Source organism: Microcebus murinus, chromosome 5 (assembly GCF_040939455.1).
Source record: "Microcebus murinus isolate Inina chromosome 5, M.murinus_Inina_mat1.0, whole genome shotgun sequence".
NCBI lineage: Eukaryota > Metazoa > Chordata > Mammalia > Primates > Cheirogaleidae > Microcebus > Microcebus murinus.
In genome coordinates, this window is record NC_134108.1 from 49109394 (window position 1) to 49134865 (window position 25472).

At 41.3% G+C, this 25472-nt stretch overlaps 2 protein-coding genes and 1 pseudogene across 7 annotated transcripts in view; 2 read left to right on the top strand and 1 right to left on the bottom strand.

Moving 5' to 3' along the window:
* AK9 (adenylate kinase 9) overlaps positions 1–1276 on the top strand; it is a 110828-nt gene extending 109552 nt beyond the window's left edge. The window contains exon 41 of the mRNA XM_012753169.3: positions 590–1276. Coding sequence (XP_012608623.1) covers positions 590–792 — 203 coding nt within the window. The 3' untranslated portion in view covers positions 793–1276. The remainder of the gene's footprint in view (positions 1–589) is intronic.
* Positions 1277–5729: 4453 nt separating this feature from the next.
* Positions 5730–22635, top strand: ZBTB24 (zinc finger and BTB domain containing 24). 6 transcript variants are annotated; one of them, XM_012753202.2, is made up of 7 exons: positions 5730–6306; positions 6554–7533; positions 10811–10978; positions 11475–11558; positions 12215–12298; positions 17332–17413; positions 18193–22635. In XM_012753202.2, exons 2-7 carry the CDS (start codon positions 6582–6584, stop codon positions 18914–18916), a joined length of 2094 nt encoding a protein of 697 aa, XP_012608656.1. In that variant the 5' UTR covers positions 5730–6306; positions 6554–6581; the 3' UTR covers positions 18917–22635. The 6 variants fall into 6 exon arrangements, 4 of the variants coding, with proteins under 4 accessions (XP_012608656.1, XP_012608655.1, XP_075859184.1 ...); XM_012753201.3 differs by having other exon boundaries at positions 5730–5914; XR_012919292.1 differs by lacking the exon at positions 18193–22635 and having other exon boundaries at positions 12215–13282.
* On the bottom strand, positions 15663–16327 carry LOC109730830 (single-stranded DNA-binding protein, mitochondrial pseudogene; annotated as a pseudogene).
* Positions 22636–25472: the final 2837 nt, after the last annotated feature.

Consider the following 25472-nt stretch of genomic DNA (forward strand, 5'->3'; position numbering starts at 1 on the left):
TTTTTTAAAATTACATACTACTCAGAACTAATGTAACATTAATGGTAACATACGTGATGAATAGGATTGTTAAACTGGGTTGGTTGCTTGGTTGGGAGACTGTGTGTGTGTGTGTGTGTCTCAAATATAATACAGGGCAAATATTTTAAAGATAATATAAAAATTGAATTTCTAGTTTTCAAAGCAGAGACTATAATATAGTCAGCTCTCGCAGGGGTGGGGAACCTGGGGCCTTGGGGCCAGATGTGTCCTTCTGGATCCTTGAGTGCAGCCTTTTGACTGAATCCAAATTTTACAGAATAAATTCTTTTAATAAACAGATTCATTCTGTGAAGTTTGGATTTGGTCGAGGGGCCGCACTTGCGGATCTGGAGGGCCACATATGATCTTGAGGCTACAGGTTCCCCACTCCTGCAAGGTGAATATAGGTAATTATGATCTAAAATAGGATAATCCTGACTGTCATGTGGGATTCGGATATCTCCTCAACCATAGCTGTGCAACTCAATCACACAGCCAGTTGTCTTTCTCTTTCCTTTAATGACTCACTGACCTAATAGATTCACAGTTCTGTGAAATTTTTCTACAGCATTTAATCCCAACAGTTCTGAATATACAAGAAAAAAGTATAAGAAGAAGATGGAACAGTTTGTGGAGAGATGTGAACTCATAACATACTTGGGTGCCAAGATGACCAGAAAATACAAGGAACCTCAGTTCAGAGCCATTGATTTTGATCATAAATTACAGACCTTCCTCTCTCTCCGAAATATCAACCCAATTAATGGATAGTTTGCTTAGGTAACTGCAACTTGAATCTCAAGTTGTCACAAAGTGACAGCTGGAAGTCAAGAGCAGTGGACTGAAAATCTGGGCCTCTCTGAAGTACTTTTCCCTCCCAAGAAACGCACACACTTGCCAGACTTCAAATGGACTCAAAGTTCTGCCAGCCAGGAAGCAACACTCTTCTGTAAGCATAACTTTTAATACAATACAATTTTAAGGTTTATTGCTCTTCGCTGAACTTCGATGCTTTAACAAAATAGACATTCCATTTATAATTCCATTTAGAATACTGAAGTAACTTATTTTAATAGATTTATTGTTTACTTTTCTTTTTAACATTTTCAGTAGAAGTGTTAAAGTCTCTGTTAAAGAAAATTACTCATTAAAGGTTAGAAAGCTTCAAGAAACAAAGTTAACATTGATATAAAAACAGAAATATTGGTTATATGTTTTATATAATGAATTGTTTATGAACTTTGTGAACATAAGACACTTTTATTTTCCCAAAATAAATGGATTTTTTGATAACTAACTCCCTGCCTCATTTCTTAAGCATTCACTGAAACATCCATTATGCATTATTTTGTAGTTAGATATCACCTGTGGTTTTAAGAAGGATGACATCTAGAGAGTCATTATATGTGACGTCTATCAAAAAGCATATGTAGAAGAAAACTTACTAAATTGAATTTGAATGAGATTTTAAAAATAAGACCAACTTTTCAGCAGCAATATAAAAAGATCTAGAATGTGAAACAGCAAGATTGGCTCTTTAAAACTATAAAAAATATGACCATTAACTGTGTAACCTTGGATAAATCTTAATTTCTCTGAGCCTTGGTTTCTTTTCTTTTCTTTTCTTTTCTTTTTTTTTTTTTTTTTTTAGTCAGAGTCTCAGTTTGTTGCCTGGGCTAGAATGCTGTGGCATCAGCCTAGCTCACAGCAACCTCAAACTCCTGGGCTCAAGCAATCCTTCTGCCTCAGCCTCCCAAGTAGCTGGGACTACAGGCATGTGCCACCATGCCCAGCTAATTTTTTCTATATTTTTAGTTGGCCAATTAATTTCTTTCTATTTTTAGTAAAGACAGGGTCTCACTCTTGCACAGGCTGGTTTCGAACTCCTGACCTTGAGAGATCCTCCCACCTTGGCCTCCCAGAGAGCCTTGGTTTCTTAATCTCTAAAATGAATAATTTAGTTCTTTGATCCCTATAAATTGAATAATGTCAGTTAAAAAGTAGAAGCCTGTTATATATATGTTTTGTATGATTTATTTTATAAAAAATGATTTTTAAACAAAAGCTGTAAGCCTATTGTCAAAGTTAAAATAAACCTCAAAAGCCTTTACTTTTCCAGGAGACTGGGACTTGCCAGTAGCTAACAAGTTTTTGTGGCAATTTAGGCCCCTAACCACTCTTGTTCCTGCCCATTTCTTAATGCCTGTAATTTACCATCTTGCCTTTGCCAGACTACCAGCTACTGGCTTTTTTATTCTTAACAAGATGTAAGTGTCCTCAGCTCTCTTCACCTTGTCTACAAATGAGAACTTATTTAGCATAACTGCAGACAGGGCTACATATCCAGTCTGTTTGCCACATGGCCAGAGAGTGTACTACTGGCTTTACACACATTATCTCTTCATTCTTACACCAAGATCATATAAGGAGTAGAATCCAAATTCAGACCTTATCAGCCTAACTATAGAGCCTTGCACATACCCTTACCACTTCCTAACTGCAAGCACATCCTGGAAACCACCATAACAGTGTGTGTTCTTAAGGTGTGTCATTGCCTAGAGTCCTTCGTGTGTGTGCGTGTGCATGTGTGTGGGGGTGTGTGTATCACTCCACACATGCACTCATAGCCACCTGTACTGTTTGCTATCCTTCTCAGGAGAGCAAGTTGTGTTTCCTTTAGCAAGCTATGTCAAGGGGTCCCTAACAAGGGAGAACTGCATTTCTGCGATAAGAAAGGAGAACACGTATCATTTAAAAACCTCTTATTGAAATTTTCCTTTTGTTTAGAAATTATGCTTGCATATTATTATAAATAAAACGTAAACTAGTATTACCAAATATAATGGAAAAATATTCTGCCTGGGTGTCTAGAGACCCTTAATATCTTCCCTGAGTGAAACAATAAGAGAGTGGGTGGCACTGGGGCTCACCCACAAATTGAGACTCCCTTGTGCCCACCCCTATCCTCAAGCCTCTGTACCAGCCTTGACTGCTTCAGGAAGAGGCTGAGACAGTACAGCTCTGAGGGCAAAGGAAACTCTTCAGCCAGCCTATGCCTCTATATGGCTTGTTTATACTTGTTTTCACTGCAGCCAAAAGAATGATAATTTCACCCAGGGCAGAGAAGTAGTCTTCATATGACAGATCCTAAGAAAAAAAGTCATGCAACTATAATAAATGAAATGTGGAAAAGTAGGGAAAGGGTTTTGGAATAATTCCTTTCCTTCCTTTTTTTAAGTTATACTCAGATCCATTGAGTAGATATCCTACAGGTGACCATTCCTACTGCTGGACTCTGTACTGTTGTACCATATTTAAAAATGCTGTGATGAATCTTTCCCTCTTGTATTTAGGATTATTGGCCTGACATAAACTCTGAGAAATAAAATTGCTGAGTTAAAGGGCATGAATATTCTTAAATGACTATTCATTCACAATTCATATTACCAAACTAGGTTAAAAAGTGGTTATAACAATTCATACCGCTTCCAGGAGTGCCCAAGAACACCAATTGTATTACTTCTTTACTATCATTTAGCATTATCAGTTTTTTCTTTAATAGGTGAAAAGTAGAACTTTGTTACTTTAATCTGAATTAATAGTGAGATTGAACATTATTGTTGGTCATTGAACATTATTGTTGAACATATATGTTGGTCACTAGTTTCATTTTATCTTTTGTGAATTATGTCTTCCCATCCTTTGCCCTCTGACTTATTAAGCATTTTTAAATTGTTTTGTGTGAGTTCTTCTATGCAACATAGACGTTAACCCTTTGTATTTGTAGTAAATGAATCCTCTTTTTTAGGAAAAGAAAACCTGTTTATCATTCCCTTACGATTTTGAATAGTGTTCTAAGCTCTGGAAATTCTTCCACCTCCAGAGATTTAATAAATATTCTATTCTGTTTTCCCTTACTTTTTTAAAAAAGTATATTTAATTTAAGGGAGGGAGGAAGGAGTAAAGTCAACATGGATCCTGAGTAAAACTGCCTTGAAGAAAAGGCAAGCCTCCACTATGGGTGGCTGATACTGGAAGATCCTTCAGACTCAGCTTCCTCTCACAGAGTTTGTGCTCTAGTGAGCACTGACTGAATGAGGAAATGGGAGTGCCTGGCTTACCTTGGCACTGAGTCATCTTCAGCTGTTGAGGATCTGTGGAGGACAAGTGTTTCTACTGCAACCTATGTGGCAGCAAAAATAATGGGGCAGTCAAGTCCTAGGACTGAGCTCTTTTCCTGCTGGCATGCAAAGTCAGCTAGAGCTCCCCGCCATCCCACTTGGACCCCCCCAAATCTGGAAGATTTAGAGGCAATTCAGGATGAAGGGGAAACCTCAGAGAAGGGGAACATGAGGCTTGAGCTAGTTTTAATAAAAGCTAGCAAATATGTAAGAGCAAGGCCAATAATTACACTTCCAGTTTCAAAATCATGAAGGCTACAGATGGCATGTTGGGGACCTGGAAGAGGGATGGTAATAAATTATAAATAAGTAGGTATTTGGTGAAGCATAAATTGAGAGGAGGAAAATGATGCAATAAATAGTTAAAAATAGGTGGTGAGCAGATTTGGGTGGGGCTTGCAGACCATATAAAGAAGCTTGACCAGCCTGGGCAACATAGCAAGACCCCATCTGTCTCTACAAAATAAATGTTTTAAAAATTAGCCTGGCATGGTGGCTTGTACCTATAGTCCCAGCTACTCAGGAGGCTGAGACAGGAGGATCACTGGAGCCCAGGAGTTCAAGGTTGCAGTTAGTTATGATCTCACCACTGCACTCCAGCCTTCGGTGACAGGGTGAGACCCTGTCTCAAAAATAAATAAATAAATAATAAGAAGAAAAGAAGCTAGGACTTTATCCAGAGGGCAGGTGGAAGCCACAATGGATTCTAAGCAGGGGAGAGATTCTAGGCTTTGGATCTGACTTGTGCTTAGAGATTTTCTATCCTCCTGTGTATTCAGGGAACAGCACTGCAGCTAAGACTAGAGACCCTCAGCAGCCTACTGAAGAAAGATGATGTAAGTCAGAATAATAATAATCATTTTAATTACAGCAGACATGAGTTAAACCAAGCACTTACTAAGCCCATTACCTGCTTAACCTTGCTTACGCCACAGGAACCCTACCAAGTTGGCATTAGTGTTAACATCTCCATCATCTTACAGGTAAACAAGGTCGTGAGAATAATCTGCCCGAGATCTCTCAGAACCCAGGTGTGTCGAACCAGAGAGCTCTCTTCATTCCCTTGGACTAAGGCCATCGGAAACGGGGAGGAAAAGGAGGCAGACGTGAAAAAGTTACTATTATTAGCATTAGATAGTGACGGTAATGCGCTCTCATTCCTTCACCACACAGTCAAGAACTTGATGCCATGTCTGGGAAGAGGCAAAATTGATTAAGGTGTCAGTGAGGAGCTAACGTTTAATACAACATAAAACTTCCCACAGTGCAGGGTTTCAAGGCCATTCCCATCCCTTAACCCCAATTTAGCGCAAAGACCACGCCCGCCTGCGAGCCCCCGGCGCCCCGCCCCCACGCGCCGCGCCCCGCCCCCTCTTGCGCCCCGCCCGCCGCCTGCGCCCCGCCTGCCCCTTGCGCCGCGCCAAGCCCCGCCCCGCCCTTGCGCCCGCCCTTGTGCCCGCCCCTTGCGTCGCGCCCCGCCCCCTCGCGCCGAGACGGCTGCCGGGGGCGCCTCCGCGGGCCACGTGGTCGGGCGTCGCTTCCGGGTTGGCTGCCGCGGCTGCGGCGGCGCAGGGACCCAAGTCTAGGCGGCGCAGAAGCCCCTGATACCGGCGAGGCGGAGAGGAGGGCTGATGCTGGTCTGGTACTGGGGCGCCCGCCAGGCAGCCGGGTGGGCTGGCCGCGACCCGGACCCCGCCGGGCGCCCTTGAGAGGTAGGTCGGCCGCGCGCCCGCCGTCCATGGCTGGGGACCCCCGGCTGCGTCCACCCCTACCCAGCCGTCTGCTCCTCTGGCGGGCCCGAGGGTCCTGACCCCTGATCTGGGGGCTTCCCCCGCGCCGCCGCTGCCTGCTCTGCCGGCCCGGGGCTCCGGAGGTTCACGCGCCGGCTGGCGCCAGCCTGGGGTTTCCCGGCTGCCCTTCCACAGCGAGGCCCCTTTACTCTTTACGTTATTATTATCTTGCGGCTACCCCAAATTCACAGTTCACGTGTACGTTTTCTTCGCCTTTTTCAATATTTTCACAGAAGAAATAGCTAATATGTGAGATGGAATCATTGCGATATTTGTGCAGCCATAGAAAGTTAGCGTTGGAAAGGACTTTAAAGGTAACTAATCCCATTCCTTCCTTTTAGAAAAAAAAACAGACCCTGAGAGGCTACATAGATAATGGAAAGTCACCCAGCTAGGTAACGGTGCAACCGGAATGAAAACTCAAAGCTACATTTTAAAATGAACTTTTTTTAAATAGTAAAATTCAGTTAATCAGGTTAAGTGAATAGTAGGTTCATGTGGTATGGGATTAACGTTTTAGACAATGCTTCCTCCTCTTTAAACATTGTTTTCTTATTTCAGATTCAAGCCTTCTTGGCTTCTAAAGAAAATGGCAGAAACATCACCAGCACCTTCAGGGCAGCTTGTTGTACACTCTGACACTCACAGTGACACTGTCCTGGCCAGTTTGGAGGATCAGAGGAGGAAGGGCTTCCTTTGTGACATTACTTTAATCGTGGAGAATGTGCATTTCCGAGCCCACAAAGCCTTACTTGCTGCCAGTAGTGAATACTTCTCAATGATGTTTGCAGAAGAGGGGGAGATCGGCCAGTCCATTTATATGCTGGAGGGCATGGTTGCAGACACCTTTGGTATCCTGCTGGAATTTATCTACACAGGTTATCTCCACACCAGTGAGAAAACTACAGAACAAATCTTGGCTACGGCTCAGTTCTTAAAAATCTATGACCTGGTAAAGGCTTACACAGACTTCCAAAATAATCATAGTTCCCCAAAGCCAACGACTTTGAACACTGCTGGTGCTCCAGTGGTTGTTATTTCTAATAAGAAAAATGATCCTCCAAAGCGGAAACGGGGAAGACCCAAAAAAGTCTACAGTTTGCAGGAGGAGAAATCAGAACTGGCTGCAGAAGAAGAAATACAGCTAAGAGTGAACAATTCAGTTCAGAATAGACAAAACTTTGTGGTTAAAGGAGACAATGGTTTACTGAATGAACAGATTCCAACAAAAGAAAAGGAAGAAACTGAGCCTGCTTGTGCACCAGGTAGATTGGAGGACATGCCAACTGAAAAAGATGAGAACTATGATCCCAAGACTCAGAATGGACAGGACAACCAGAGTCGGTACAGCAAACGGAGAATCCGGAGATCAGTCAAACTTAAAGATTACAAACTTGTTGGGGATGAAGATGACCAGGGTTCAGCCAAGAGGATTTGTGGAAAGAGAAAGCGCCCTGGTGGTCCTGAGGCCCGTTGTAAAGACTGTGGCAAGATCTTTAAGTACAATCATTTCTTAGCAGTCCACCAGAGGAGCCACACAGGTGATTATGCTTCCAAAGCTTATTGCAGTGTGTTTTGGAATTTGAAGTAGTAATGATAGTAGTAGCTTTTATTTATTGTGCAATTTCTATGTGACAGGCATTGTAATAAAATGTCACTGCATTTAATTTTCATGACCACCCCTCAAGGTAGACAAGATCCCCGTGGTACAGATGAAGAGACCAAGTTCCAAAGGATTTATATAACTTTCCCAGGGCAATCACAATCTGATCCAAAGCACAAATGAGTTAAGAACCTCAGAGAGTAGTCAAAGGAGGAAGGGATTTCTGGCTAGGGTTACTGTCCAACATAGTATAGCCACTAACCACATGTGGTTATTCAAATTTAAATTAATGAAAATAAAATTTTAAATTCAATTTCTCAGTCACACTAGCCATTCAGTGACAGAACTGGGATTTGAACCTAGATGGCCTGATTTCAGAACCCCTCTTATTTGGGGTTGTTGGTTCAAGGCTTTAACGTCTAGTTATGGAGAAGAAGCCCAATTTACTTGCTTTCTGATTCTTGAACATTCCTTAACTTTGACCATAGCCATGCTTTTGCCCAGGTCTTTGTGGACAGTTTTCTTACTCACCCGTCTAGATGTAAATTCTTTCTCCTTTTTGGTTCCCCTAGCCCAGTCCAGGCCAAGAGTCCCTTCACTGATGGTAGAAATGTTCTATAGCTGTGCTGTCCAATATGGTGGCCAGTAGCCATGTATGGATTTTGAGCATTTGAATTGTGGCTAGTGTGACTGAGAAACTGAATTTAAAATTTTATTTTTGTTAATTTAAATTTGAATAACCACATGTGGTTAGTGGCTATACAATGTTGGACAGTAACCCCAGCCAGAAATCCCTTCCTCCTTTGACTCCTCTCTGAGGTGCTTAACTCACTTGTGCTTTGGATCAGATTGTGATTTGCCACTTTTGTATGTCCCTCAATTTATTGTAAGCTCAAGTATAGGGGCTGGCGCTTAAATCTTCTTGTAACATCCAGTATCTGCTGCTATGGTTCCCAGCCTGCAAGTTAGAATCACCTAGGGAGCTTCTAAAACTACCGGTGCCTAGGCCCCACCCAGAACTTCTGATTTAATTGTCTAGAGCCTGGGTGCTTTTAAAAGCTCCCCAGAGATTTTACCTGCAGATAGGTTGAAAACCCTGAATTCTGTTACTTAAAACAAAGTAGATACTTGAGAAATATTTGAACTGTAAGAGATTGTATTTTGGTTATTTTTGTCAAAGATACTTGTATGTAAATCGGTTAGAGTTAAATCATTCTACAAGACTTAAGAAAAAAATAGCATGTAGGCCCTTTCTTTTTGCCCCCAGTATAGATGGGCCCCGATTCACAATGGTTCAACTTACAACTTTTCAACTTTACAGTGGTGCAAAAGTGATATATATTCAGTAGAAACCATATTTTGAATTTTGAGTTTTGATCTTTTCCCAGGCTAGTAATATTTGGTATTATACTCTCCTGCAGTGCTAGGGAGCAGCGGTGAGCAGCTCCCAGTCAGCCACCACCGCAAGAGTAAACAACCTGCTCAGTTCTCTAAGTGTATTAGGTGCATGTTTTTATTTACAATATTTTCAATTTATGATGAGTTTACCAAGTTGTTGCCCCATCATAAATCAAGGAGCATCTATATTCTGAAATTTTGCAGTCACTGTAGTGTGAATCTGTTTTCTTCCATTTGGGTAGATACCAGGTAGATCTGCACAGTTTGGAAACTATCAGTTCCAGAAAATTTTTTGGAATTGTTTCATAGGTGATTCCTCCCCTCTGTTTTCTCTGATCTCTCTTTCCAAAATTTCTGTTTGGATGTTGAACCTTCTGGGCCCATCCTCTAACTTCCTTTTCTCTCATATTTTCCACCATTTTTGGCTCTACTTTCTGTGAGATTTCTTTCTTTTTTTTTTTTTTTTGAGACAGAATCTCACTTTGTTGTCCAGGCTAGAGTGAGTGCCGTGGCGTCAGCCTAGCTCACAGCAACCTCAAACTCCTGGGCTCGAGTGATCCTTCTGCCTCAGCCTCCCGGGTAGCTGGGACTACAGGCATGCGCCACCATGCCCGGCTAATTTTTTATATATATATCAGTTGGCCAATTAATTTCTTTCTATTTATAGTAGAGACGGGGTCTCGCTCTTGCTCAGGCTGGTTTTGAACTCCTGACCTTGAGCAATCCGCCCGCCTCGGCCTCCCAAGAGCTAGGATTACAGGCGTGAGCCACAGCGCCCGGCCTTCTGTGAGATTTCTACTTTATGTTTCAGCCCTTATAGGATTTTTATTTTCACTTCTGTGAGTTCTTTTTGTTCTCTAAACTTTTGTATTTGAATTCTCTTTTTCCACAATGTAATATCTTACCTCTGAGCATGTTAATGATAACTTTTACATATTTGTTAGATTTTACCATTTTCTTCATCCTGGGCAAGTTGCCTTTTCTTCTTTTTTGTTTTGGCATCTGTCTCTACTACTAAGGGGTTTCCCTGAATGCTGGAAATAAAATCAAAATAATAAACAAAAAAATAAAATCACATTTAGTCATATGTTAGAGTGGGTTGCTTAAAAGCTTCCAGCACACTGTGTGTGGAGAGAGCCTGTAAATAGTGGCCTTGCTGGAGGTGTTGTGGCCGGACCCCACCTCCTTGCTGGTGCCTGGCTTCAGCATCTTTGCTCTCTTACCTCAGGCCTTTCACATTCCAGTAGAAGATCTTCACTGTCCCTCCTGAAGGTGATAGGCAACCCTATAGGGCTAGAGGGGGAAGAAGGCTGGTGGGGGAAATCCCATCAACTCAGATATAAATGTTGACTTACTCTCTCTGTGGTGGTCCCACTCAGCTGTTCCTGGCAACCCCTAATCCAGAGACCCTTTGTTTTACCATCTTCAGAGAATATTCTCTATCTTCTTCTAAGGAGAGGGCCAGTTTCCTGGCTATGTAGAATGGGAGACTGGATCTGGGGTCTAGCCACCTTTGAAATAGACTGTCATTTGTCCTCCCTCATCCCTCTTTCCAGAGATAGCAGGTGCCACCCATTCCTGAGCCTTTTGGAGGCCCTGTCTTAAAAATTAGGTTGTGTCAGTGCTACTCACTGTTGGCTTTGGATGCATCTGTTCCAGGTTTCAAAATTTTATTGCTGCTGTTGTTAATCTGTTTATTGGCCTTTTGGATGTATGCCTTTTAAGGGAAATCCCTTTATTCTTATTTTTAATTTGGGAGGTAACAGAAAGATGTGCAGATTCTTGCTGACATTGTGCTTCTGGGGCTCTTATTTCAGGAGAGCGACCTTTCAAATGTAATGAGTGTGGGAAAGGCTTTGCCCAGAAGCACTCCCTCCAGGTCCACACCAGGATGCACACAGGCGAGCGGCCATACACCTGTACCGTGTGCAGCAAGGCTCTGACCACCAAGCATTCGCTGCTGGAGCACATGAGTCTGCACTCAGGTAGCCGGGCCTGCACCAGAGGGCCAACTGCCAGCAGATTCCCACAACCAGGGTGGACATTACCGAGATCTAAATGGTGTTTCTCAGCCTAATATCATTTCCCACGTGGTGTCATAGAAAGAATTATACATCTGTCAGAGTATAGTTTAGAGTTCTGCACAGCACTGGTCCTTAAGCTAGAGCCTATAATCTGGCTTCTGGGAGTTCAGTGTACAAATATGTTTTATTAAATTATTTTACTTTAAGTGCCTTTGGGGGAATCTTAAATTCTCCAGTTCTACCCCAATCTCCACCACCCCCTATTGCCTTATATACCTTTGCACATTTATGTTTCTGCAGTAGATTGTGAAGGCTTTGGGGTTTGTAGATAAGTCACTTGTATCATTTGTAGAAAATAGGGACTTGAGCCCACTGTGATGTTTATCTTATTAGCGAGCACTCTAGGTCTTTATAGGTTTTTGCATGTTTTAGTGTTTTGTTTTGTTTTTTTTGGCAGGACAGAAGTCTTTTACCTGTGATCAATGTGGAAAATATTTCAGCCAGAAAAGACAACTAAAGAGCCATTACCGAGTTCATACAGGTACAATAAAGTGAGAGAAAATTTGGATTGATGGGGAAGACATGCAAATACAGATTGTTTCTGAAACGTTAGGTTCATATTGTAGATGACAAATGGGTATTTGGGAAAGAGAGTCTTAGATAGTAATCTCAATTAGATGTTCCTGTGTTATTGTATGCTACTTGTGAATTATATTTAATTTTTATACTCCAGTTTTGGTGCCACACACAGAAACCCTACAGAATCAGTATCTTTCAAAAGTGCCACTTGCCCAAGGAGGAGGCTTCAGTTGATTGGTGATGAGTAGGACAGAGACATCATCACCCCATGGCTGTCAACCCAGGCTTTCTCCCACATGGTTCTGCCCATTGTCCTTTTTCTTTCCTGCCAACTGATAAGAAATGAATATGGGTTGGGAGATCATTTGGGGCCACAGACACACCAGTGCTTGAAGGGAAGAGGAGATGGGAGGGGTAACAGGGTCCCAGCTCTCTCTTGAGGGGAACTAGTGAGTTGAGGTGCATAGGAAAATACTGTTACCAAATTAGTAAAAAATTTTGTTGTTAAAATACAACATTTAAAGTGATTATTTTTCAGGGAAGTGCTTTAACACAAATCACTGAAGAAATGCAGGGAGAACATATATGCACTGACACTTTTTTTATTGTTGCGACAAGGCCACTCATTACCGGAATGCAACCACTGCCATCGCAAATTCATGGATGTGTCTCAGCTAAAGAAACATATGCGGACACACACAGGTAAAACCTCCATCTCACCCATCCTCCCTGGTATACTGGACGTTTTCAGGAGTGCGAAGAACAAAGTTCTCTGAGTCCCCTCCTCTGCCTGTATTTGGGAATGTTTGTTGTAAATTTGGTGGGAGTTTTATAAGTAGATAGCCTAAATGCCCAAGGCAGAATGCTATCAGTACTGTCTGGGAAAATCACATCTTGTAGGTTAGCAAAACTTATAAAAGGAGATCACTGACTGAGTACTATTCATATGTGAAAATTCATTTTATGCCACAAAATGTATGAGTCTGGGTGTGGTTCTCAGTTTCACTTTTAATTTACTGCAGCATTGAAAATTCTAAAGATAATTTTTTTAGAAAAGGAAGCAAAATGAAACAGACACTAAGGTAGCATAGATACTGAGAATTTTTTCACTTTCTGCCCTAGCACCAGCACTTACAACTCTAGCATCGCCACCTCCAGAAAATCAGCTTCAGGGATGAAGAGGAGGCAGGATTGAGTAGAGCAGGTCAAATTTTTTTCAGAAAAGTAAAAATGTGGTTCTTTTACTGAGTCAAGGTGAGTCAAGGGAATTAGCCCAGGCCAGGGAGAAGCCTCTGAGTGACCTCTGACCCTATATCCAGTGCCACCCCTCCAGTATCCCTGTCCCTTGGATGGTGTTAGCTAAGCACTGATTGTACCCAGTGGGCTCCCACTTACTGTACATGGCCCTGCCTGGTAACACATGATGAAGTTAATTAAGCCATAATTTTATTCACAGCCTCACTTCCTTGGATTGGATTTTAAGCTTCCTAAATCTCCTCAACTGTGTTGGAACCGTCCATTAATGTTGTTCTTTCCCATCTTTCTGAGATCTGGGGACCCCTCACCATTGCCCTTATAGAGTCCGCATACCATCTGTTAAGAATCTTTGGCATGACAAAAGCCACAGTAGAGGTGTGAGCACAGGAATGAAATTGGTTCAGAAGAGGAGGAATGGCGAGTAGACAGGTATAAAACCACATTAACCACATTAATCATCAAAGAAAAGGGAAGGTGTGGGGTTTTTTGCCCAGCAGATTGGCAAATATGTCAGGAAATGTGCATCCTTACTTCCCGTGCATCCTTACTTCCCGTTGGTAGGGATATCATTTGGGAACTTTCTGGAAAGAAGTTTGGCAGTATTTATCAAAATGTAGACTACCTAGTTGTGAAGAGATATTTGCAGAAGGATATTATTTATAATGTTACAAGCTTAAAAACTACCTAAATGTTCACCAATAAGGATGGTAAGTTAGGTAAATTTTGGGCTATATACAATGGAACACAACACAGCCTTTTGAAATGGTGGCTTGGCTTTACTTGACATGACAGAGCAGCACACACAGGATGCTCCCATGGTGTAAAGCCCTGTACTCATGTGTTATATGCACTGACAGGTTTGTCTGAAGATGTTTATCACAGTGAAAACTGGTTATCTCGAGAGGAGACTGTGGGGTGGTTTTTGCTTTCTTTGTACTTTTCAGTATTTGGTTCTTTTATAATGAACACGGGTGATTTTGTAAGAAAAACAAAGCTGTGTTCCACGTGGGCGGCAGGATGCCCAGGTGTGTGGCACTGGGCTGCCAGTTGATCGTGCTGGCAGAGGGAACTGGCGGCAGCACTGTGTCGGGCGGGGCAAGCTGGCGTTACCCAAGAAGGTTACTCTAGTCTGAGCCAGTGGGATGGGAGATACTGCCATGGTGCCCAGCAAGCAGCCAGTGGTGGGTACTAACTGGAGCGGGTCTGGGATTCACGGGTCATCAGGGTGGGGTCAGTGGAGGAGACTGCTGAGAAGAAGCTCTGGGGGTTAGGGGAGCTACTTCAGTAGTTCTGTTGACATCCTCCTGGGTGGAACCTTTAGTCATCCTCATGTCACTGCCCTGTCCTTTAATCACCGTTTTCTATTCCTCCTGTAACAAACGTCCTCATCCCACTGTCTCTCAGGCCCTGTCCCCTCACCTTCTTGTCCTTCCTCTCCATCTGCGTCCTGCCACCTCCTGGTCCATGCCTGGACCCCACACTGTTACAGGAACTTGTGCCTGGCCCTCCTGCCCCAGCCCACCCTTATCATTCCCAGGTTTATTTTCTTAGTACTTTAGTCATGTCATCATTCTGCTAAAAACTTCCAGAGCCTCCAAAGGGCCTCTGTCTGCTCTTTATGGCTCTTCATGGCATTGCATCCTCTTTGAGCTCCACCGCTCTGCAGAGTGAGTGCTCATCTCTCCCAGTCCACACACGTGGCCATTTCCAACGCCAGCTTTCTGGTCATAGTATTTATGCTAGTGCCCTGGTCCCGGCTTCTCTCTGGTCTGGCCGGATCCTGCCTCTACACACATCCACCATCCTGTCTGCACTCAGTATTGTTGCTGCACTCATTTTAATGTTTAGTCAAACACAGCCCTGTGTCACTTGATTACTATGTAATCTGCACTTTGTTGATGGCCTATCAGTATTTCAGAACTGAATAAACTTAAAAAGAAATGAGTCTCTTAGTTGAAGGTGGTAGAGCTATACACAAGGGAACAAATCAGAAACCAAGGAGTTTAAAAACTTCCCCCAGATTCACCTTGGCTAGAAAAAGTTGTCTTACTTTCCTGCTCACGCCCTCAAAGAGCTTCACCTGCAGGCTATTGTTCTAGGAAAGATTTTTCTATTATTTTAAGCATTTGCCCTTTAAAAACATTTGCCAACAGACTTTCTGAGATGTTGTAAACCCAGCTGTAATTGAATAAAATTAACAGTTAACATTGTTACACATATTTCCCACACAGAACTTTACACTCACATGCAAACAGCAGGTGCTCAGTCTTTGAATCTGGTGACAGAGAAAACCAGGCCCCAGCCCTGATGTAGAAAGCTATAGACAGATTATAGCAGTGGCCTGGTCAGTATAGGAATGGCAAGTAGACCTGTGTCTTCTGCTTAGCTGGAGCTTGGAGAAATGTATTGCTTGACTTTTCCAGTGACTAAAAGGGAAGCTCACTAACCATCCTCTACTTGCACTTATCACTGGCTGTTCTCTAATTAAGCAGGATTTTGCTGCTTGCTTTTTTTAAAAAACATTTGTTTCCTCACCTGCATTAGGATCACTTAATTTTTTGTCTGTTTTGGAGTTTTTGTTTGCTTGGTTAGTTGGGTTTTTGTGAGACAGGGTCTTGCTATGTTACCTAGGCTGGTTTCAACTCCTGGGCTCAAGCGACCTCCCTCAGGCTCCCCTGTAGCTGGGGCTACAGTGCGTGTCACCACACCAAGCTAGTTTTGTTTGTAGAGGACATGAACAACCTGTCATTGTATGTGCAGTGTGCAAACTAACACTGAATAAACACTTGTGGGGTTTTCTATTCTTTTTTTATATATATAAAAGAGTATTTTAATACTTTAGAAACTACAAAGACTATACAGGATTTGGAATTGAGATTGTACCAAACAAACAGTGGCCAAAGAAGAACAATCCTTCTCTTTTGCCTGGTTACTCAGACATATAGTATTATCAGCTATGATTGTTGTTGCTTCTTGCCTCACATTATTTTTATCCACATATTCACCATAGTCTACTTTCCCTTCCATACAAATTCAAGACCCCATTTTTCACTTACTGATATGCCACATCTCTGAGGCCTGACTGGAATACTGATATTCTGTGCCGTGTTGTCTTTTGACTGACATCACCCGTTTGGTATACTTCACTGTCCCCTGAGGACCACATCTCATTTGTTGCTAGAGAAAATATTGTGACTGGATTTTTTCCTTCCACCTATCTCATGGCATGGTCCTGACCACCTGCCCGAGTAATTGCACACGATTCAGGAATCCCTTAAGAACCAAAGAGCTAGCTATTTTGGACTCATGTTTTACAAACTGACGAAGTGCCCATAATAGAGGTCTTCGAAACACAGCTTCTGTTTTCTTTTCGTACAGTCTAATCTTTAGACTCTTTCTGACACTCTAGCCCTGACCGAATAAACACTTGTTGATGACAGAGAAGCACAGTAGGGTCTGGAGCAGTTGCGACATTCCGTGTGGGCCTTAGTCCACCCTGTGAAATTCGATGATCAGAGAGGTTTCTGGAACGGCATGACTGGGGTACTAGAAGTGGACACACCCACAAATTATCTTACATAAGAAGGGGGGTATCATATACAGTGTATGAGGTGGTGATAGCATTGTGGAAAAACTAGGTCAGGGAAGTGGACTAAGGAATGCTGCGTGCAGTCAAGGTAGTGCTCTTGGTGATGACGGAGCTTCACTGGTCAAGCAATGGGTGAACGGAGACTGGAAACAGATAAGGCAAGTGAACCTCCCTGGGAGACACCCCGAGATGAGGTCAGGGAGTTTGGGGTCAGGAGTAAGGGTGATCCCTTGTAGGTCAAGGACTTGGGCTTTTATCTCAGGATGAGAAATCAGTGGAGTGTTTGCAGTCCAAGTGGGAAATGAGGTGACTGCATCAGTGCTCACTCTAGTGGCTGCATTGACAGTGGATAGCAGGGAAGCAAGAACAGAAGCAGAAGGCCCAGTGGGAGGCTCGAGGTAAGGGTGGTGTGGACTGGGAGTGGCAGTGAAGGTGGTGAGCACTGGTGTGATTCTGGATATATGTGGAAGGTAGACATAAATGTGATTAATACCTAAGTCACCCTAGTGCCCACGAGTCCTTTTGTGGTCAAGTGGACCACCTAACCAAGCAGTAAGGCAGGAGAGCAGAAGTTGCTGTTACATCAGGGTCAGGGGGCGCAGGGGGAGAATACAGGAATAAATACGGTGCCTTCCTTTGTTTCCTGTGTGTGCAAACTTACCGCCTTATTTCAGTGTTCACATTTTTAAGGGAAAGCAGCATAACTTGTGCTTTCTCTGATCCTGTTGGCACTTAGCACACAGTTCTTAGGTCCAGAGGAGGTATTTGGTGAGTGCTTCATTCATTCATGCTTATGGAGAATATTGCCTTTGTTCTTACTATATTGTGAAACTGCAGTGGTTTTTGCTTTATGTTGAATGGCTATTTCTAAATGCTTTCCTTTTTTTAGGTGAGAAACCATTTACTTGTGAAATCTGTGGCAAATCTTTCACGGCAAAGAGTTCTCTTCAGACCCACATCAGAATCCATCGGTAAAGTTTTGCAGATAGTTTTCTCACATAGAGGTCTCAACTTTCACTTCTGGCTCTCAGTGGGATGACATGTGACACCTACATAGTCCTTTCCCCTGAACTGATACTCTGAATTTTCCGTTTAGTTTATTGTTTTGGTTTATCTTTTCAGTAATGAAATTCCTCACTTAGGCAAAATTAGGAATAGTGATTCGGACCAGTGAAAGTTTGCATTATTGATTTCATTTACTGGCTTTCAATTTGAGGTCTGGGGTTGGTCCAGAGCTTAAATCTTCAATCAAAAATAACTATTAAATTTAATGTTATATTACTCCCAGGTTGGACTTAAGAGCGCTTCTAATAGCATCACAAATAATTAGGGGCTACTCAAATTTTTAAATTGACATCAATCATATACATACTTATTTTTGGCTACTAGAGTCTTAAACTTGCCTGTGAGTACTAAACAAAACAAAAAAGAACTATATGTGTCAAGTTTAAATATTTACTTTCTTATCTGAAATAAATACTGTGGGATCATAAAATTTTATTACATCTAGCCCAGCCCCATCTGCCACTCTTCCTTAAAGCACCACCTCCTCCTTTTTTCTAAGATTAGAAACTGAAGTCCATGGAAACGTGACTTGCTTCAAGTCCTCAAGTTATAACAGAACTTGTGACTTATGACTTGCAGCCTAGTTAATTTTCCTCTATTCTTGATTGCTTCTCCCTAAATCAGGAAGTAATAAGTAGGTACTAAGTATTTCCATTTGTAAAAGAAAATGTATATTTTCTTGCAGAGGAGAAAAGCCCTACTCATGTGGCATTTGCGGCAAATCCTTCTCTGACTCCAGTGCCAAGAGGAGACACTGCATTCTGCACACCGGCAAGAAGCCTTTCTCCTGTCCTGAGTGTAACTTACAGTTTGCGCGCTTAGACAACTTGAAGGCTCACTTGAAAATCCATAGCAAAGAGAAACATGTGTCAGATGCCAGCAGTGTTTCTGGCAATAGTAATACTGAAGACGTCAGAAATATTCTTCAGCTACAGCCATATCAACTCTCTACCTCGGGAGAGCAGGAAATTCAGCTTCTTGTAACTGATTCTGTACATAACATCAATTTCATGCCTGGTCCTAGCCAGGGAATCAGTATTGTCACTGCAGAGGGTTCCCAGAACATGACCGCAGACCAAGCTGCAAATCTTACCTTGCTCACACAGCCGCCAGAGCCACTGCAGAATTTAATTCTTTCGGCTCAACAGGAGCAAACAGAACACATTCAGAGCCTCAATATGATGGAAAGCCAGATGGAGTCCTCACAGACAGAGCCAGTGCATGTAATCACACTGTCCAAGGAAACCCTGGAACATCTTCACGCCCATCAGGAGCAGACAGAGGAGCTCCACTTAGCAGCAAGCACTTCAGATCCGGCTCAACACCTGCAGCTGACAGGGGAGCCTGATCCACCGCCACCTACTCACCATGTGCCCCAGCCCACGCCACTTGGCCAGGAGCAGAGCTGACCTGTAAACACGGTTGTCTGCTCAGTTGGGCTCTTCTCATAAGCCAGCAAGAACTGGATTGTGAATGCTTAAAGTCAGGCTCCCTGAATGCTAACTTGCAGGTCCTTCTGTGAGAGATGTGATACCTAGCTGATGTTTTTAATGCTTTCCATACAGGCAGCAAGATGTGTGATACGTGTGTGTATCATGTCTAATCTGTAGTAATGATTTGGATTTAGCATTTCAATGTTGATGAATGGTTTTCATTCTTATCTACATCTCTTAAAATGGGGGTAATTTTTTGGGGGGGAGCACTGATTTAGACTTTTCTGTAAATGTTAAATATTCACAGCCATAGGTTATGGTCTTGTTGACCTTTCCCATTATACTTTTAATTTTTAGAACAAAGGAAGTCATGTTGGTTGAACTGGGTAGAGTGGTTGATTCCACTTTCTTATTTTTCTTAGTCATCACAATTGCCACTCTAAGACAAGTCAAGCCTAAATATGACAGATCACAATGTTTGTGGAATTTGTCCTTTTAATAACTTCCAATCTCCCAAGACAGTGTAATCCTCAACATTTAATCTTTGTACGGTACAGTGGGTTCATTGTGTCATGCCTAATGTAGATTCAAACTCATATAAACTAAGTGTCTACTTTAACTCAACATTCATATAACAAAGCCAAAAGTATAGGATTTTTTTTAAAAACTCTGAATCTAACTTTTCTGAGAAACCTGAATTTACATATTTTTGGAAAAGGCTATCAAAATTTTAAGTAAAAAGCCTAAAATATGAAATTAGATCAAGACACTAACCCCAGCCAGGTGTGGTGGCTCATGCCTATAATCCTAGCACTCTGGAAGGCCAAGGCAGGAGGATTGTTTGAGCTCAGGAGTTCCAGGCCAGCCTGAGCAAGAGCAAGACCCATCTCTACTAAAAATATAAAAATTATCCTGACATGGTGGTACATACCTGTATTCCCAGCTATTTGGGAGGCTAAGGCAGGAGAATTGCTTGAGCCCAGGAGTTTGAGGTTGCAGTGAGCTATGATGATACCATTGCACTACACCCATGGCAATAGAGTGAGACTATGTCTCAAAAACCAAAACAAAAAAAGGACATTCACCCCAAATAAATGATATTTGATTTTTATGGTGAAGTTTATCCTAGAACATAAAATTGTATTCAGTATAATTTAAGTGTTAAATATACATCTCTTGAAATTGTTGATCTGTGTGTTGTATCTGATAACTTTCTGGAGTTGGAAGCATATTATCATATATTTTTATTGCAGATTAGGTTAAATTCCACAAAATGGACATGTCATTTTTAAAAGTCAGTATCTTCTAATCTTTTAAAATAACTGAGCCTCAGAGACTTAGTAGCCAGTATCTGTCTGTAGTTGTTGTATGATTTTAAATAATCATCAAAGGATTACATTATATTTGGGTTAGGTTTTCAAGCTCAGCATATTTTATTGAATTTTTTGACCACTTTCACATAAACTGGTAGAGGATTTTTAAGGAAAAAACATGGGTACTAGTATATCTAAATTAATAATATTGGAGAGTAAGGTAATTACTCTAAAATCAGTAAGGTCTTTACTTCAATTATTTTCTTGTTTTAGACATCCTTGATTTCTACCTAACTCATAAAAGTTCTTTTGGAGGTTAAAGTAATAGAGAATTCTTTAGTTATGAGAGAAGGTGAAAACATTTTGGTTGCATATTTGCTAAGCTGTATTTTATTATATGTAATTCACAAAATTTCCAAAATGATACATATGTGTATCAACCACAGTAATGTTAAATCAGGCCTAAGTAGAGCAAACTTAACCCTAAATATTATTTCATTTTCTTGATTTAGTTGTTTAAACTGTTTAACTTTATTTTTAAAACAAATTTTTTACCAGCTTTTCAAAGCTTGCTGACCCAAATTTTCTTCAGGAAATACATAGTATTAATGTAAATGAATTTTTGCTCACTCTGGATAGCTAGGTAATTATTCAGGAAATATGGTTACATAGCTGTTTATAAATCAAGTTTAACTGGCTTTATATCAGTCTACCTCTGTACTAAGAGAACTGTAACATGAGCCACATGGGTAATTTTAAATTTTCTGGTAGCCACATTTAAAAACAAGAAGCAGATGAAATTAATTGTAATAAAAGTTTATTTAATATTTGCCAAATATTATCATGTCAACATGTAAAATCGTCGTAAAAATATTTGTGAGGTAATTTATGTTCTTTTTTTCATACTAAGTCTCCAAAATCTGGTTGTGTATTTTATACTTCCTGCATATCTCAGTTCAATGCTAATGTTCACTGGACATACTTCATCTATATTTAGATTTCATACAGTTTACAGTTGAAGCCTAGATTCACATATGAAGTGGCTGCAGACATACTTAAGGTTTTTTTCAATAACTGAAAAAAATGTCAGTTTTTAAATTTATATTAAAATTAATTGAAAGCCAGTTCGTCAGTTACAGTGGCCACATTGCAAGTGCTCGATAGCCACATGTAGCTAGTGGCTCCTGTGTTCCACAGCGCAGGCCTCTTTCCAGCTAGAGAGTCAGTCCCTGCCAGACCTGGATTATTTGACCCGCCACTGTCAAAGGGAAACAAGAAAATGATAGTTTTGTCAATCTGGCCTCTCCCTGTGTCCCAAATACACATTCTACCCCTTTGAATGAAATCCCTATTTTTAAAGTTCAGTGACTTCTGTACCCAAAAGAAGTGTCATACACAATGTCCTTGAGAAATTATATAGCCAGTGTAATGTTTCACAATTCATTTTGTACTAAATGTGTACAGTTTTTAAAATTGTAACTGACACAGAAATACAAAGTGTGTTTCTTAGGCAATAGAATACTATGCATTTGGGCTACTGAAACATACCCTGTTCTGAAGGGGAATCTTTGGTTTCCTCTCGATAGAGGACTAGCCTTGGGATGACTCAAGCTCCTACCATCAAAATAAGTTACTCCTGTGCTTACCCAGTGTTTCTTGAAACTACTCTTTCCACCTCTATTCTGTGTTTTTCCTACATTTGGTTCTTGTGTTACAAATGTTGTGAACAGGTTAAGTGATGCTGAGGAGTAAAAAAGCTTCTTATTGATGATTTCCTAGAATTCTCATTATAGATTTTTGGGTTTTCATAAATGGGAGCAATAACAATGTCAGCCACAAATGGAGTCCTTCCCTTAGGCCAGGAGCCAAAGCAGGTGAATATCCTATCTTACTGTCTCAAACATTTTCCACATCGTGGCACAGGAAAAAAATAGCATTCTGTGGTTAGAGGACTCCAGGTACCTCTGGCCACAACTGGTTTATTAATTTGCTAGGGCTGCTGTAACAAATACCACAGACTGAGTGGCTTAAACAACAGAAATTTATTTTCTCAGAATTCCGGAGGTTAGAAGTCCAAGATCAAGGTGTCAACAGGGTTGGTTTCTTCTGAGGCCTCCTTCCAGGCTGTTTTGTCTTGCCTGTGTCTTCACATGTTCTTCCCTCTGTGTGTCTACGTCCTGATCTCTTTTAAGAACAGGCATGTTGGATTAGCCCACCCTACCCTAATGACCTCATTTGTAATTTCACCTTCTCTTTCTTCAAATACTGTGTTTCCCTGATAATATGACATACTCATAAAATAAGCCCTAGCAGGATTTCTAAGCATTTGCACAATATAAGCCCTACCTCAAAAATAGGACCTAGTGATGGGCGTGGCTACTCAATGTATCTATCCGCACAACCCACCCATGCATTTCGTGGCAGAGCGGCAAAGAAGATGAACAGCTATTCTCATCTGTCCCATGTGAGCTGTATTGCTCAACATGAGAGATTGGGACCAATGGTCCTAAAGGAAATAGAGTCGCAAGAAATTCAGGATGGAATTTGGGGTTTGGAGAGTTATGATGATGTTCCAGAAGAAGATGACTTAACTATATTTGAATAAATGTAGATTGTTGTACCATACTTAAAAAAAATAACATATCCCCTGAAAATAAGCCCTAGGGTGTCTTCTTGAGGAAAAATAAATATAAGACCCTGTCTTATTTTTGGGGAAACAGGGTACAGTCCCGTTCTGAGGTACCAGGGGTTAGAACATCATGTGAATTGAGGGGGCGGGCACAATTGGCCTCATAACAACTGGCATCTGGAGTGAGAAGGGAAGCAATGTCTAGGACACACCTCTAACCCATTTGAGGTATGTCTTAATCTTCATGATATTCCAGTGAGGTCATGTAATATTATTATGCCTGTTTTACAGATGAGAACATCGAGGCCTAAAGAGACACAGTCCGTTGCCCAGGGTCATACAGTAAGTGGCAGCGCCAGAACTGGGGCACAGGGCTTTTGAAACAAAGTTGAATTTCTTATTACCTATGATCTGCCTAATGTAGTAGAAGCTTTTTGACTAAACTTGAGGATCTATGTCTGAAATTATAGCATACAATCATAAGCTTTCAACATAAAACAATAATAGTGAAAGTATGGTGAAATTCAGTAACTGCCATATTAATATTCACAATAGTATTTTACTACTATGGATTTAAAGGTTAATTGAAATTTACAATTGGCTGAAAGTTACTACTAAAGTGAAAATGTCTTAGTTAACACAAACCTCTGTAAGCCCTTTTTTCAGACTTTTAACTGAGGATATTTTAAGTTTAGGACAGATTTATTTTTGTTAATCTTATAAGTATTAAGATAAATTTTCATCCTTAGCTTTCAAACTTAAATAAGCCTGAGTTCCTAAGAATTGAAAGAAAACCTTTATCTTGCTTTTGTAAATACCAGATAAGAGGGAATGACCCCTAAAAAATCCCCCTTACCTGCCTTTTCTGAATAGCAGGTTATCAAGGAGTGACCTCCAAAAGCAGCTGGAATGTCATTGTGATAGTTTATCCTGATTTTAAATTCTTTACACATAATTAAGCAGCAGAGACTTTAGTTGACTTGAACATATACATCTGTGTGTGCGTGTCAGTGTCACTTGAAACCTATCACATTATGAAAGCTTTTAGACTAAAGCACAATCACATTTTCAATACAAAACATAAGATCTTGAACACACTTAGGTAACATTAGCAAGGGATCTTAGCTTTTATTTTGTGAGTTTGGGAAGTATTCAGTGTGAAGTGTGGAAAAGGAAAAAAATTTGAGCAGGGGTCAGGGTAGGGAACTTTTATGCTGAATTCTTAATATCCTCTCATAAATAAGAATTTGAAGATGATGTTCCAGAATTCTTTGGCCCTTGGTTTTAGTTCACTTTTATACTTGTTATATAAAAAGTTAAACTGAATCTTCCTTATGCTAAATCAGAGGGGTTTTTTTCCTAAAAAACAAAACAAAAAAAAAAAAACTACATTTTCAAAATCCACATCTCAGATAATTTTAGTATGATTTTGTGACTTCTAGAAATATTTTTCTTATAATCAGTGTTTGAAGGGCAAAAGCAGTCTTATAAACAAAAATATGAGAAAGTATTTAAACTTATCCTGAACCTACTTGCAGCCTCTCAAGAGTCCCTCGTGTTATCTTGGAGTCTATGAAATCAAAATTATGCTTTGACTTCTGGGGAGGGTATTGAAAGTGCTATAAAAAGTAGCACATAGAGGGATAAGGTTGGGGGAAAGAACAGGATAGAAAGAGGGACCCAAATGTGTGATCTATCCATGAAGCTAAGACAGAAAGCTGGCAATCATTCTTGATGGGGCCCACCCCTCACACCAGTATATCACATGTTAGTTCCACCTTGAAATATCTTTTGAGTCCTTCCACTCTGCCATCCTCACTGTATACCATGTCTCTTGCCTGGAGTCCTGCCAAGGCCTGGCTGATCTTTCTACCCTCCCCTCACCTCTTTCTCCACTAGAAGTGGCGATCTACTTGGCTCACCATTGTCCCCTTAGCTTAGCATCCAGCAGAGTGCCTTGCTAAATGAATGGATTTGCATTATTTATTAAGACAAATAAGATCATGTCCCTGCCTAATATCCTTCTGCAGTTTATTTGTGAATAAAATCCACAATCCAGCTTCCTCGTGGGCCCCTCTTCCCAATTCTGACTTCCAGGCGCACTGGCTTTCTTGCTGTTCCCCAAACACACCCAGCTCTTTCCTGCCTGAGGGCTTTGGGGCAGGTGCTTCTCACCTTGAAAACTGTCTGTCCCCACTCTGACTCATGACTGCTCACCTGTCAGAATTCAAGGAGGCCCTCTAATCTCAATCAAGCCACCCTGTCATATCCTCTCATTGCATTCACTACCCCGAGGCTCAGATGTAATTAATTATTTTACATCAGTAGTTGTGTCTCTCTGGCCATTCTGCAGCCACAGCTTTTAACCCAGGACTTTGTTCTTTGAACTCACTGACGTGCAGATGCAAGGTCATATTTCAGGTTGGCTTAAACATGTCACCTTCAGTGGCTGGGACCTAGTTTCTGGCTGTTGGCCCAGGAGATGAGAGGTTGGGAGGTGAGGTAAGAATGGCACTACAGAAGGCCAGAACATGGTGTGGGGCAGAGGAAAGAGGTTCCTAGCTGTCTTAGTGGCTCAGGTTTTTAACTC

What these genes read in the sequence shown, in the direction of transcription:
- ZBTB24 (XM_012753202.2), top strand. Translation starts at nt 6,582, where the DNA reads ATGGCAGAAACATCACCAGCACCTTCAGGGCAGCTTGTTGTACACTCT. An exon ending in GCACATGAGTCTGCACTCAG is followed by an intron (nt 10,979 to 11,474) that starts GTAGCCGGGCCT and finishes TTTTTTTGGCAG; the next exon opens with GACAGAAGTCTTTTACCTGT. An exon ending in CCATTACCGAGTTCATACAG is followed by an intron (nt 11,559 to 12,214) that starts GTACAATAAAGT and finishes TGTTGCGACAAG; the next exon opens with GCCACTCATTACCGGAATGC.